We start from the raw sequence: 12039 nt of genomic DNA, 5'->3' as shown, positions 1-12039 counted from the left end.
CTATTCCTTGTGTCTCTCCATGAATCTTTAGTAGGAGGAACTAAGACGCAAGGAAAGTGAAAGAAACATAATTAAGGGAACTGAGATTCACTCCAATAGTTGTTAAAATATTTTAGTCTGGAGTCTGGACCAAAGTGGTGAAGGTATGGTATGGTTTCTGGTATGCTTCTGTCAGTAAAGAAGTTCTGCACTTGATGGTCTGAAGATCTTATGGTGAAAGATGCTTTCTTTCTTTCTTCCGTCCCCCTGTTTGACCATGTATACACTGTACTCTGGTCCTGGTTTATTTGAATTTATGGCCCATGCAGGCTGGACATACAGTTGTTTACATGGCACAATAATAAAAATGTCTTTCATTCATTTATTCCAAATTGCAAATGCATTTGATCACTAACCTGTTCCAATAAATCAAATGAAAATAAATCCAATAAATGACCATTAACTGCCTGTAGAAATCAATATGTAGAGCGTTAAGTACTAGTGCTGTCCACTACAGACCATCTCCTGTATCATCCATATGTATGCTGCCACCTCCTCCCGCACTTCCCACAGATCAAAAGGCCAGGTGATGTGTGATATGGAAATGACCAAAGTGATTGGCCACAAGCCCTGCTGTTCAAAGGCAGCACGGTCCGCATCGTAACATCTAAGGACTTCAACATGAATAGCAGTGATAGCTCAGTGATTATAGCTCAAAGCCATCTCTTTTTTTGCTGATGCGTAGCCACGATATCAGAGGTATAGACTTGGTTATAAGCAGCCTGTTACCAAAGTAACATTGCTTGCTTTCATCACACCATCTGTAATCGATTACCTGAGAATCCATGTTTTCATCTGCAAATGATGCCGGTTGTGCAACAGTTTACCATCGATTTTACATGTCAACGGTAAAAAACTACAACAATTCACTTTAAAATAAGATTTTTTTTTTTGTAAAAAGTTTTGACATCTTTTTTTCTTTTGAGACTTCATGAGCTTTTTCTTCTGCCACCCTCAGGCTAAAATCTCAGTTTTGCTTACAAGATATCTTTTAGAATCTAAAAGGCACATTTTCTATGAAATTTGCTGAGCACGTTCTTGCTTTGGAGGAGATGAACACTTTTGAATTTAATGAACATCCTTCCCTTCATCTCCTCACTCATACAAAAGTATCCACACTACATGTCTGAAATTCCTTTATATTAAGAAAGAGAAGAATGAGACCAATGAAAGGAGGCATTAAAAATGAGTAAGAATACAATAAAAGAGAAAAAGTAATTACAGATCCTTTCAGAGGATGGTCGTCATCAGATAACTTGTGTGATATTTTGACACAATGTGGTTCATGTCATCTATAGTGTTGCATTCAGTTCACTCTTGTTATTTTTTTACTTTTGTATTGATTGTAAAAACGATTTTGGAGAATAAGTCATTTTTGAAGACCATACATAATCCTTGTAAAACTGGCTTTGCACTGGTCATCTCTCAGAGGAATGATGGGAATCCTGCAGAGGTTTTGACATTTACAACAAACATCAGATGACTTGTGTATTTTATAATCAAAGACTTCTGCTGGTTCCCACTAACACATAATGATTTTCTGCTGTATTCGTGTCCAAATACCAGCAGTGCAATGACAGAATGAAATTAAATAAATTAGAGGACGGTTATTGATGATATCTGGCCAACCAGAAGCATTACTTACAATGGTGGTAAGGGGGTAATTTTACTGTATTGTAGAACTACTGTAAACATTAGTATTAGTAGTAGTGATTTATTCCAGTCCATTAACAATTTTCCTAAAATAATGAATAAATAAATACAATTATACCATTAAATGAACAAGAAAACAAAAAATATTACGTTCATTTCTCAATTACATTTCACTCAGTAATACTGCCTCAACTGAAATGTCTTCAGAAGTTTTACTCTTAACCACAATTATTATAAACTCACTTAGATTCAGTCAGCAGCTGATTGAAGTCTGTTCAGAAAAAGTGACTTCAACCAAAAAATAAATAAATTTAGGGTTTTTGAGAAAACATTCATGGCTGCAGCCCCAAGAGCAAACCCCTAGTTTCCCCTAGCAACTGAAAGAGCTGATATTGGCTTTTGGGGACCACCAGCTCAGACCATATGGATGATCGTCTGAACAAACGACACAAGTGACAGCTGCGTTCAACCAAAGTGCTTCAGCAAATAGAGCAATAACAAGAGGGCCAGACTATCTCTCTATATATATATACACACACACAGATATTTCATATAAGTACATTCCTCATAGCTTCTACCTCTCCTCTGACTAACAAGCCAGGGATATCAAAGAGACCAAAGACTGGTGATGAGCTTTGAACTCTGCTTAATTGGATGCAGCTCAGGCTGTATCTGTAGCAGCAGAGTGAATGGCCCTGGGAGACAAGAGCTGACCACCACACACACACACACACACACACACACACACACACACAAATTCTCCCTTTTTCGCAATAACGATGAAACAGCTTCAGGACTTGGCTTTGTTTGCTTTCACTGAGTCTGTCAACTTGTGCGTGGGAAGGTTGTCACATCCAGCCTAACAGGAAAAGAAGAAAATATATTTTCTGTCATTACCGAACAAATATCAGTTTCTGCTTGACACTTTTTTAAACCGGCTGGATTGCAAGTGAATGGCTGTCGGGTGTATGTAGCGAGTTTCACGCTGCATTCTCATCTAATTAACATCTAATTAACATCTTCAGTCTGTTGCTGAGTCTTGTGAAAAAGAAAAAAAATCAGCCAAATCTGAGATCATTTAACTTGTTTCCGTTGCATATTAAGTGTTTGATTGAAGTGCAGCTTCCCTTGAGACAGCAGGAGTGGTGCATCTTAACAACATACCGTACTATTTTTAAAGTGAAGGTATGTCTCCTAGTCTGTAAAAAACATGTGAAACCACAACAGACACAGATCTCTTCATCCACTAATAGTTTTTTCTTGTTTGAAATGAAATGGGAGTACAGAGTCAACATCCGTCTTTTCATGTAAACAATAATCCTGCAGATGGTGGCACCAAGCAGCAACTGTCACAGCTTGAGGCTGAAGCCAATTCAGAAGTAAAGTGCAGTGACACTAACGGCTACTAGATGCTGGCTCCTAATAGTCCCAGATGCCGACCATAAGCTGCAATTCTTCAAAACCAGCATCAATGCAAACCAACAGGTGATGTCACACCTCACTACGTCCATCCTTATATACAGTCTGTGCTTGGTGGCTGGTCTGGTATTTTAGGAAATACTGTTATTTGCTTTCTTGCTGAGAGTTAGTTGATAGGCTCAATACCAGCACTGTTTGAATGGTAAACATGAAGCTACAACCAGCAGGCTGTTAGTTTAGCTGCACACAAACAAATGAGACATAAAGTTCTAATTAGAAAGGTTTAGAGGTGCTGGTAGTCAGATTTTCTTGCCTTAGTCTCGGGTAGAAAAGGGGGAAAATGCAAAAATCTCAGTAAGACTCTTGATGAGGAAGACTTAAAGTGATACTTGTCAAACTTGTGAGTGGGAAAGCAGCTCTGGAGGCGTCATGAGAGAAGGGAAGGTGAAATCTCTCAGCTGAGAGCTAAAAATCTTCATCACAAGGATCAGAAAGCTCATGACATGCTTCGTACGAGCTCCTTTTAATGTGGCAGAACTATCTAAATGACTTCTGCTCCACCTCAGAGATATCACCTCTTGAAACACCTTCAGTCCCATGTCCCCTCTTAAATAAAAACAGAATAAAAGATTTCGGCGAAGTCTGCATATTCTGGCGTGATCCACTGCTTTCATATCGCAGAATGGCTGAGTAACCCAGCAACAGCTCCCCAGACTTGTTTCATGACGAATAGCTGTTTTTTGCGCTGTCAAAGCCCTGTTGTGTTGTACAGCAAGTTACCAAATCCGTCAGGGCACAAAACAGGACTTTCAATAATGAATAAACTACAAGCTGAGGAGCTAATAACTCATAGAAAGGCCAGCGGCAGTGAATTCCAACAGGACAGCTTACAGGCTGCGACCCAGAAAAGGTGCTGGGTGCTCGCCGATATCAAAAACTGGTGAGTTTAACAAGTGGGTTGGTTTTCCCTTGGTGCCCTGTGCTGCAGTTTGCATTTGGCTGCTTTGAGTCCAACAGTATAAAACACACCCAGGATTAGCAATTAAACTAGATTATTTGAAGAAAAAAAACAAGCTTGTGAAATATGCTCTGAAATCAACAGGCATTACTGAGTTTTAATCCTATTATCATGTTTAGTTTTATAGATTCCCTTTGATTTTTGCTTTAAAGGACAGGTTCACAATTGTTCAAGTCTGTCTTAAAACAACAGTCAGGTGCCCATATGAACATTGAAAGAGTAATCATTCCTCCTGTTCATACAGACTGTTAAAAGATCCCCTTCAAATGCACTTTTAATGTAAGTGATGGTACCGAAATCCACAGTGTGTCCAAACATCATCATTCAGTGCAAAAATGCATTGAAAGGTTTACCTGAAGCTTATAGCAGTCTGAATTAGTCATATCAAGTGGATATCTGACACATGTACAGTCTTTTTAGCATCAAATTCCCTCTTTATGTTTCCCTGTGGTGCCGTGGTGGAAGTATAGTAACAAAAAAAGGCACTAAAAAGACTAATGTTGAAAGATATCTACTTGATTTGACTCATTTGGGAGACTTAAGCTTCATATTAGATTCAGATAAAGCTTTAAATACATTTTTGCACAGAGGGAGGACTTTGGATTTTGTCCTCCATCATTTACATTATAATTGCATTAAGAAAGGATCCTCTAAGGGTCAGTATGAACATGAGGAATGATTATGACAAGCAGCGCCTCATGTCTGACACAGAATTCAAGATAAAAGAACAATGATGGAGACAGAACAGCATTTCTTCACTGAGCTCCACAACCAGGACTTTACTCTCTTTAAGAAGACATCCATTAATGATCAGAGCACTTTTTACTCCCCTATCTTCCCTTACATCCTTTTCTCGTCCTCTCTTGTCTACTTTCTTTAATCTCTCCTCCTTCTCATTCACTGGACCATCTGTGTTGTGATGCATGCTGAGGGCAGGGGATGCAAACCAGGACTGTGCTCGTCCAATCAGGTCATTTACCAAATCTCAATTGACTGCTGCTCCAGTTTCCATGGAGAAAAAAAACAACCAGAAAGAGTGGAGTGAGGCAAAAAAAATCAATATTTCCTCTCTTGCTCGGCTCAGGCCCCGTGCCGGCCCTGAGCTCTGGCTCAAAAGAGGAATAAAGCTGGAGTGGATGCTGTTGTTTCAGGATTTCACACGCTGGAGGAGTGATGGCTCTCTCATCCTGGCATAAAAAAGATAACTGTAAAATTTCCCTCTGTGCATGTGTTGTCCAGCCAGAGCTCAGGCTGTGTGACAACACTGTCCTCTGTGGTTTGTGAGGAGCAGAGCGCAGTGAAGCAGGCTGCAGAGGTAACAAACTGCAGCTTCCCCTGCTGCTTTCTATTCTGAGAGACTAAACCAGGACAGTCAAGGAGACGCTGCTCAGGTCCCTGGCTAAATGCTCCAATAAACGGTTTCAGCCCTGACTGCAGACTAGCAGCAGACTCACTTATTTGCACCTTCCACCCTCAGATACACTCACATGCACACACAAATAACTAAGCATGTACTGCGTTCATATGCACGTGTGAACACAAGAGGAGGGGGGATATGGCTGCCACCTGTTGGTGATTCTGCTAAAGTTCACCCAGTCACCTTGCTGCTTCTCTCCGTGATGCTGCAGCAGACTCATTTATCCTCTCCGCTGCTGGCGGATGCTCTCTTTCACCCCAGTATGACTCAGAGTCCTGGCTGCCTATTGAGCTTAACGCTACTGAGGCTCAGCCTCTGTCCATTTATAATAAGCTCAAACGACTCTTATGCAGCCTGGAAGAAGGGCAGGTTTACACACAGATCAATAAACTGCTAAATTAAAATAAAAGAGCTCCTTCAGGACTTTCAGTGTCCCTGACTATCAAAAAGCTTAAAAAGCAATCAGTTGGAAGGAAAAGGGAGAGTATTTACAGCGTAGGTCAACATCTGGGACATTTAAAATAATGTGTGTGTGGATTAGCGCTATCAGACTTGACCCTCGTTGTCCTTATTTCAGTATGGTAAAGAGAGAAATCAGCTGCATCTACATCTTAAAATTCATCAACCAAAAGCTTTATTGGTAAACCAAATCTAGATGTAAAGAAAGCAGTGAGATTTAGCTGAAAGCTCAGAAAAAAACTAGTAAGTGGTAAGTACTACTTTTATAATGTTATCATTTAAATTCATAGACAGGTAGTACTGCTGATGCACTCGCTCCACCCAGACGGGGATTAATAACTTTGACAATATGAGACACTGACGTTGTGGATTCTTCAGCAGGACACTTATGTTATTCATGACTGTCCAGATGTTCTAGTTAATAAATGCAGCGTGGAGACTGCAGGTCCTTTGGCCTGATTGTCAGTATCCCAGATGTTAATATATTCCCCCGTCCTTGACTTTTTATGCACAGCCCAGAAATACATTACAGGAGTCTTACAGGATCCAATACAAGTTTGCACACATGAACTCATTTTTTTTTTTTTTTTTGAAGGGACCACAATACCAAGCAACTTACACTGACACACACGCGCACACACACACACTGACAGTTTTCACTCACATCTCAGCACTGACACTCTTCTCTTCTGTTGCCACAGCAACGCAGCACTCGCCTCCTTTTCTCAGTGACAGCACATGCTCCCATTAAAAAAACACATCCCTTAACACCACAGAGAACCGTCATCACACACACACACACACACACACACACACACACACACGCACACACACACACACACACACACACACACACACACACACACACACACACACACACACACACATTCAGTGCCGGTCCAATACATCCAAGGTGGGTGCTTTGAGCAGAAACATTGTTCTAGGTTGATGTGAAGCAGCATTACATACTAGAAATGATAATGGATTCCAATGACACCAGGCTTCCCATGATCCCTATCAAAAGTAAAAGCAAATACAAATCTTTATTCTCTACTTTATCAACAGATAAACTCAGATAACAGAAGGCTATGTTCTCTACATGACGCATTTCAGTCTGATGAAGCCAAAGAACAAAATTAACACACACACACACACACACAAGCGCCCACATATACATAAAAAACAGACTTGTTTTTGAGCTTCAGCTAATTTTCAGCCCTCTACTCCATGCTGACTGTTACTTTCTGTGTTGAGTGAAATCTTGTCAAGCTGAGGAATCACACACACACACACACAGCCCAGTATAGATCCAGTGTTCATACAGGTTGGTGAGGGTGAAACAAAAAGTACTCTCACCTCACAGTTGCGTCCAGTGAAGCCCTGGCTGCATGTGCAGGTGTACTCCCAGGTGTCCTCTGGCCTGCCAGCAGAGGGGAGGGCCAGGCAGAGCCCGCCGTTGAGGCAGGGTCGGCCTTCGCAGGGGTCCGGACGAGGTGTGGCCTGGGTCGGGGTGGGCTCAGCCGGAGCCGGGGTGTCCGGGGCCAGCTGGAACGGGGAAGGGACGGCCCCGATGCTGTTGCTCAGGAGCAGGAGGAGGAGAGGCACCGGGGATGTAAAGCTTTGTATGACACGGCACACACTCATCCTGATTTACTCTTTTCTTTCCTTTTTGTCTATCTTCAGAGCTCACACAGCTGCTGGTGGTGCTGGCTGTGCTCAGCAGCAACTGAGAGGTGTGTGATCGAAGTGTGTGTGCGTGTGTGAGGTAAGAGAGAGGAGGAGGAGGAGGAGGAGGAGGAGGCAGGCTGTTAGGATGCTGAGCCTTAGCTGTGCGCAGGCAGAATGACTGAGAGGCAACTGGCTGATGCTGTGGAGGCTGAGGGAGAGAAGGCAGGGATGTGGGAGGAGAACAGAGAAAGGGAGGGCTCTCTGCTGTCACTGTGACGATGATAGCTGACGACATTCACACACACTCCACCCCCTTCATACACACTCCCTCTCCTGGCTGCTCTCACACACACACACACACATAGTGTAGACTAACGAAGGAGCTCTGCACCCTCCTCATTTAGAATCTCATCATCCATAACCTCTCCTTGGAGCTAGGCTTCCAAGGAAGGGAGGGAGGGAGAGAGAGAGGAGGCTGTAGTCGGGGAGGACAGGAGGAGGAGGAGATGGGCTAGTGTTGGAGAATATCAGCTTTGCCTTAAGATTTGCTGCTTTCCAGTGATAACAGGCAATGTTACTATAAGGCAGTCAGACACCATAAGCATCGCGCCGTCAGAGTCTGACATGCCAAGGTCGGCTCAGATGCTGAAGGTGGTTTAGAGGCTAGAACACAATTATTCTTTAAACACTTCCAAAAAGCAGAGTTTATATGGGTTGTGCTGTCACAAAGGTCAGAGATCATCCAAGTAAGGTTGTGAGTGATCTGAGTCAAAATAAGCAGAGTCAGGTCTCCTAAATCCCAAAATAGGAATTATTTATGAACATGAACCCACAAAGAACAACAGATGTATTTTGGGCTGTTAGCTGTAAAAGAGGAGCGACCTTTGTTTTTAACATTTAGAGTGACATATAACTACAACACTACTCATTTTGTAGTCTCATCTTTTTTCTTTTTTTTTTCCTTTGAGAACACAAAGTCCCTAATCTGATGCCAGGCTCCTTTGTTGAAATCCTGCAGTGGCTGCTCACAGAATTTTCTGTTTTACTGATGAACCAATTAGAGATCTGTGGTTTGAGGGCTACTCAACTGATTTGTCAGCATCATTTTACAGTGAAGGTATTACATGTGTTGTTACAAATGGCCCTGCACATCAGGCCAGAACATTTGACTTCTAGTGTTTCAATCAATATTGTGAGTCTAACATGTCATGACATCAACACTAAATGTTACAATTGCTCTGATCTCCTCTATTATGTTCTCTGTGCTTCTGGAGGAGCTTTGTCAAGTCAGAAAAAAATAATTTGTGACATTTCCTGAGTCATCTCAGTTGGAGCTGATAAATTTATGATAGTGTGACAATGTTAAAAACACAGGGAGGATCTAACAAAATATGCTCAGCTTTTGATGCTTCAGTTTTGACGATTCTTATGTGAATCAGCCTTTAGCGAGAGCCCAACTTCATGTCAATGCAACACTGAAATGTTGGCATACACCATCATTTAATATTAAGATATGTGGTTAATGAACATAAAGACAAAATAAACCTGCTTTAAATCATTAGTTATATATTCCATTACAACAGCTACTGAGCTCACAGGTCAACACATGGTGATGAAGGCCATGTTATATAGTTGAGAGCTCCAGGAAAAAAAGGATGAAATAGACTTGTTGGAAATTATTGACAGATTATATAACACTGTTCAATATGAAGCAGAAGTTTTAGCCATCCTCGACCCCATCCTCTTAGATTCACAGCCTCAGTGTATTTTAATGATGTAGCAACATGACTCAAAAGGGGTGGTGGTGGTATCATAGATATAAAACTCTGTTGCTGTTAGTGAGACGCCAGCCTTTACACTCTCTGGCCTCATCTTCCCCAAATTCCATGATGAATCCTCCCGCGGTGCAGTAAATCTGTCACCTCACACTGCTCCAGAGCAAACACATGCACTGGGACATCAAGTGCCACAGAGCATGTGGCTGCTTGAGCTGATGGGAAACATGCAGTTTTAGACCACAGAGATGACAGCAGATGAAATGTCTGCTAACAGATGTTTACAGCGAAAAGGAATAGACTCATTATGAGTGAGAGAAAAGCCACTGGGGCTCTGAGGTTTTTAGTTAACATTTCATCGCTCAGGGTCAATTAGTTTTCTCATCACTGATGAACACTGACACATACTTTAATGTTAAATATTAATAATGTGAAATGTTAAATCCATTGTTCTCTTCTTTATTTATTCATTTATTTTAAAGTTTGGGCTCCCAGTGGTGGGTAAAGATTAAGAGGATAAGGGATAAAGACATTCCAGGTGAGTTGAAGAAATTACTCCCGCCTCTGCCTCCATGGCAACTGCCCTAAACCTGTGTGAGCCAAGACTTGCCCTGAAAAATTCACTTTCACTGATAACACATGTATCTAAACAGTCAACATGGTGTCAAGGATTCACCGTGGAAGAGCAATGGAGGGATGGAGGGACGGAGGGATGGATAAATAACACCAACAAAAATGAGTCAAACAGTTACTTTATTTATGTTCAGGTAAAAACATGAACCTGATGCAGTAAATTATTGCAGATCTTAGAAACCAGCACATGAACGATTGGGCCAGGAGAGCATACAGTGGCGCCCTCCCCTGGCCACAGACTGCAGGTGCACACCACGGTTTGTTCCAAGCCAGCAGTGCAAAGAAAATAATAATAATAATAATAATAATAATAATCAACTACAGCAAGAAATAAAGACAATATAGAAAATTAAAAAAAAATAGGTAAAGCAGACATTCCCACCTCAAACAGGGTGTGAAACTGCATATAAACTTTATTCCATAAATGAACTTGAAATGCTATCTGGCCATGAAACGATAAAATGAGACCAGCCAAATTTTGTGCCCAGCTACATTATGTGTTGAGGGTTGCTCAGAGCTTGGTCTACCAAGATAACCCTACACGTCTGGTAGGGCCCAACAGAAAGACACTAACTCTTATCAACGTAAGAGCAAAACAAATTGACCTGATCAACAAATTGGTTACAACTCTTCAACTGAGCTGAAGCTCTCTATAGTAAGTAGGCCAGAACACAAACTTAACTTGGGTAGAGGGGGGAGAAAAAAAGAGATAATATGCGTTCATCACTACCCGCATTCAACCAACTGCAACTCTCGTTTCAACAACTTTAAGCAAAGACACACGGGGGGGAAAGCCGAACCAAAATGCAACACACAAACTGGGGCCAATATAATACAGAACAGAATGCGAACAGACGAACTGAGGGGAGAAGACATGAGAACAAAGAGCTATTCTATCAAATGTGTAGAATGAGCAAAGTCTGCAAATTTGTCTGTACAAATGATCTTTGGAGCTAAAGTAAACCTAGCTTGCTCGATGGACCCCCCTCCCCCCGCCCCTCCCCACTTTCCCACCCTCCCCGTCCTCCCCCACACCCAGTGACGTTTGTCCACCACTCTGGAGAGGAGACATCCCTTTTTTAAATATCACATAGCAATGCAATTTAAAATGTCACCCAGATGTTTTCATCTTTTTTAACATTACTCAACTACTGATATAAGTTTTACTCTCTCTTTTTTTATATTTTAAGTTCTTTGAGTCATGGAATACCTTTCCATTCTTTTTTTTTTTTTATATTTTTTTTTTTGAGAGACCGGGGCAGCAAATATATATTTAAAGTCTTAATTTTTCTGCAAGCTGCTTTCTCTAACAAGAAGGCTGTACACATTAGCCTTAATGTATGTGATTACAAAAAAACTAAGAAGGAAGTCATGATTTCATCAGTCGCTGTAGAAGGCATTTGAATGTGAGATGTGGAGAGATCAGGAAAGGTGGAAAGACTGCTGGCCCTCGCGAGCCGCAATCAACAGTTTCTCTCGCATGATCTCTATGCTGGAGTAGTCAGGCAGCTTCAGGTAGTTGACGCAGGTCATGACTGAGGGGAGGAAGTCGTCTGGGTTCTCTGTCGACTCAAACGTCTTCCTCACAATCGTCAGAGGGGGATTCAGACTTCGGAAACCTGAAAGATGAGAGCAGCACCAGGGTGAGTGTCCACTACATACACGCCTACATATCATATACAATAATAAGCTCAAAACAGTATATCATTTCGGACTCACCTCCGACAGGCAGTCTTGGGCTTCCTGTGACAAACTGCAGAAACAGTCTCTGCTGCTCGGCATCGAAGCTGCTCAACACCTCAAAGAGGAACCGCACGGCACGACTGTCGGAATAACACATCAAATACACATTAAATACACATTAAACATGTGCCTTAACTTCAGAATAGTCAGGTATAAGCCTTCAGATATGGATGGTGGTGAACCCCGTACTGTTTCTATACTTGTGATGGACAAAG

At 41.7% G+C, this 12039-nt stretch overlaps 2 protein-coding genes across 7 annotated transcripts in view; both read right to left on the bottom strand.

Annotated features, from left to right (window-relative positions):
• The window catches only part of dner (delta/notch-like EGF repeat containing), a 68548-nt gene extending 60899 nt beyond the window's left edge, over nt 1–7649 (bottom strand). The window contains exon 1 of the mRNA XM_053320146.1: nt 7362–7649. Coding sequence (XP_053176121.1) covers nt 7362–7649 — 288 coding nt within the window. The remainder of the gene's footprint in view (nt 1–7361) is intronic.
• A 2534-nt stretch (nt 7650–10183) lies between these two features.
• The window catches only part of trip12 (thyroid hormone receptor interactor 12), a 28577-nt gene continuing 26721 nt past the window's right edge, over nt 10184–12039 (bottom strand). For all 6 annotated transcript variants that reach the window (XM_053321385.1, XM_053321388.1, XM_053321389.1 and 3 more), the window contains 2 exons: nt 11801–11904; nt 10184–11700 (listed from right to left, as the gene is read on the bottom strand). In XM_053321385.1, the coding sequence (XP_053177360.1) occupies nt 11504–11700; nt 11801–11904 (301 nt within the window). In that variant the 3' untranslated portion in view covers nt 10184–11503. The remainder of the gene's footprint in view (nt 11701–11800; nt 11905–12039) is intronic.

Source organism: Scomber japonicus, chromosome 6 (assembly GCF_027409825.1).
Source record: "Scomber japonicus isolate fScoJap1 chromosome 6, fScoJap1.pri, whole genome shotgun sequence".
In the NCBI taxonomy this organism is placed as follows: Eukaryota; Metazoa; Chordata; class Actinopteri; order Scombriformes; family Scombridae; genus Scomber; species Scomber japonicus.
Note: the sequence above shows the minus strand (reverse complement) of the source record. Positions and strands in the feature narration are given on the sequence as shown.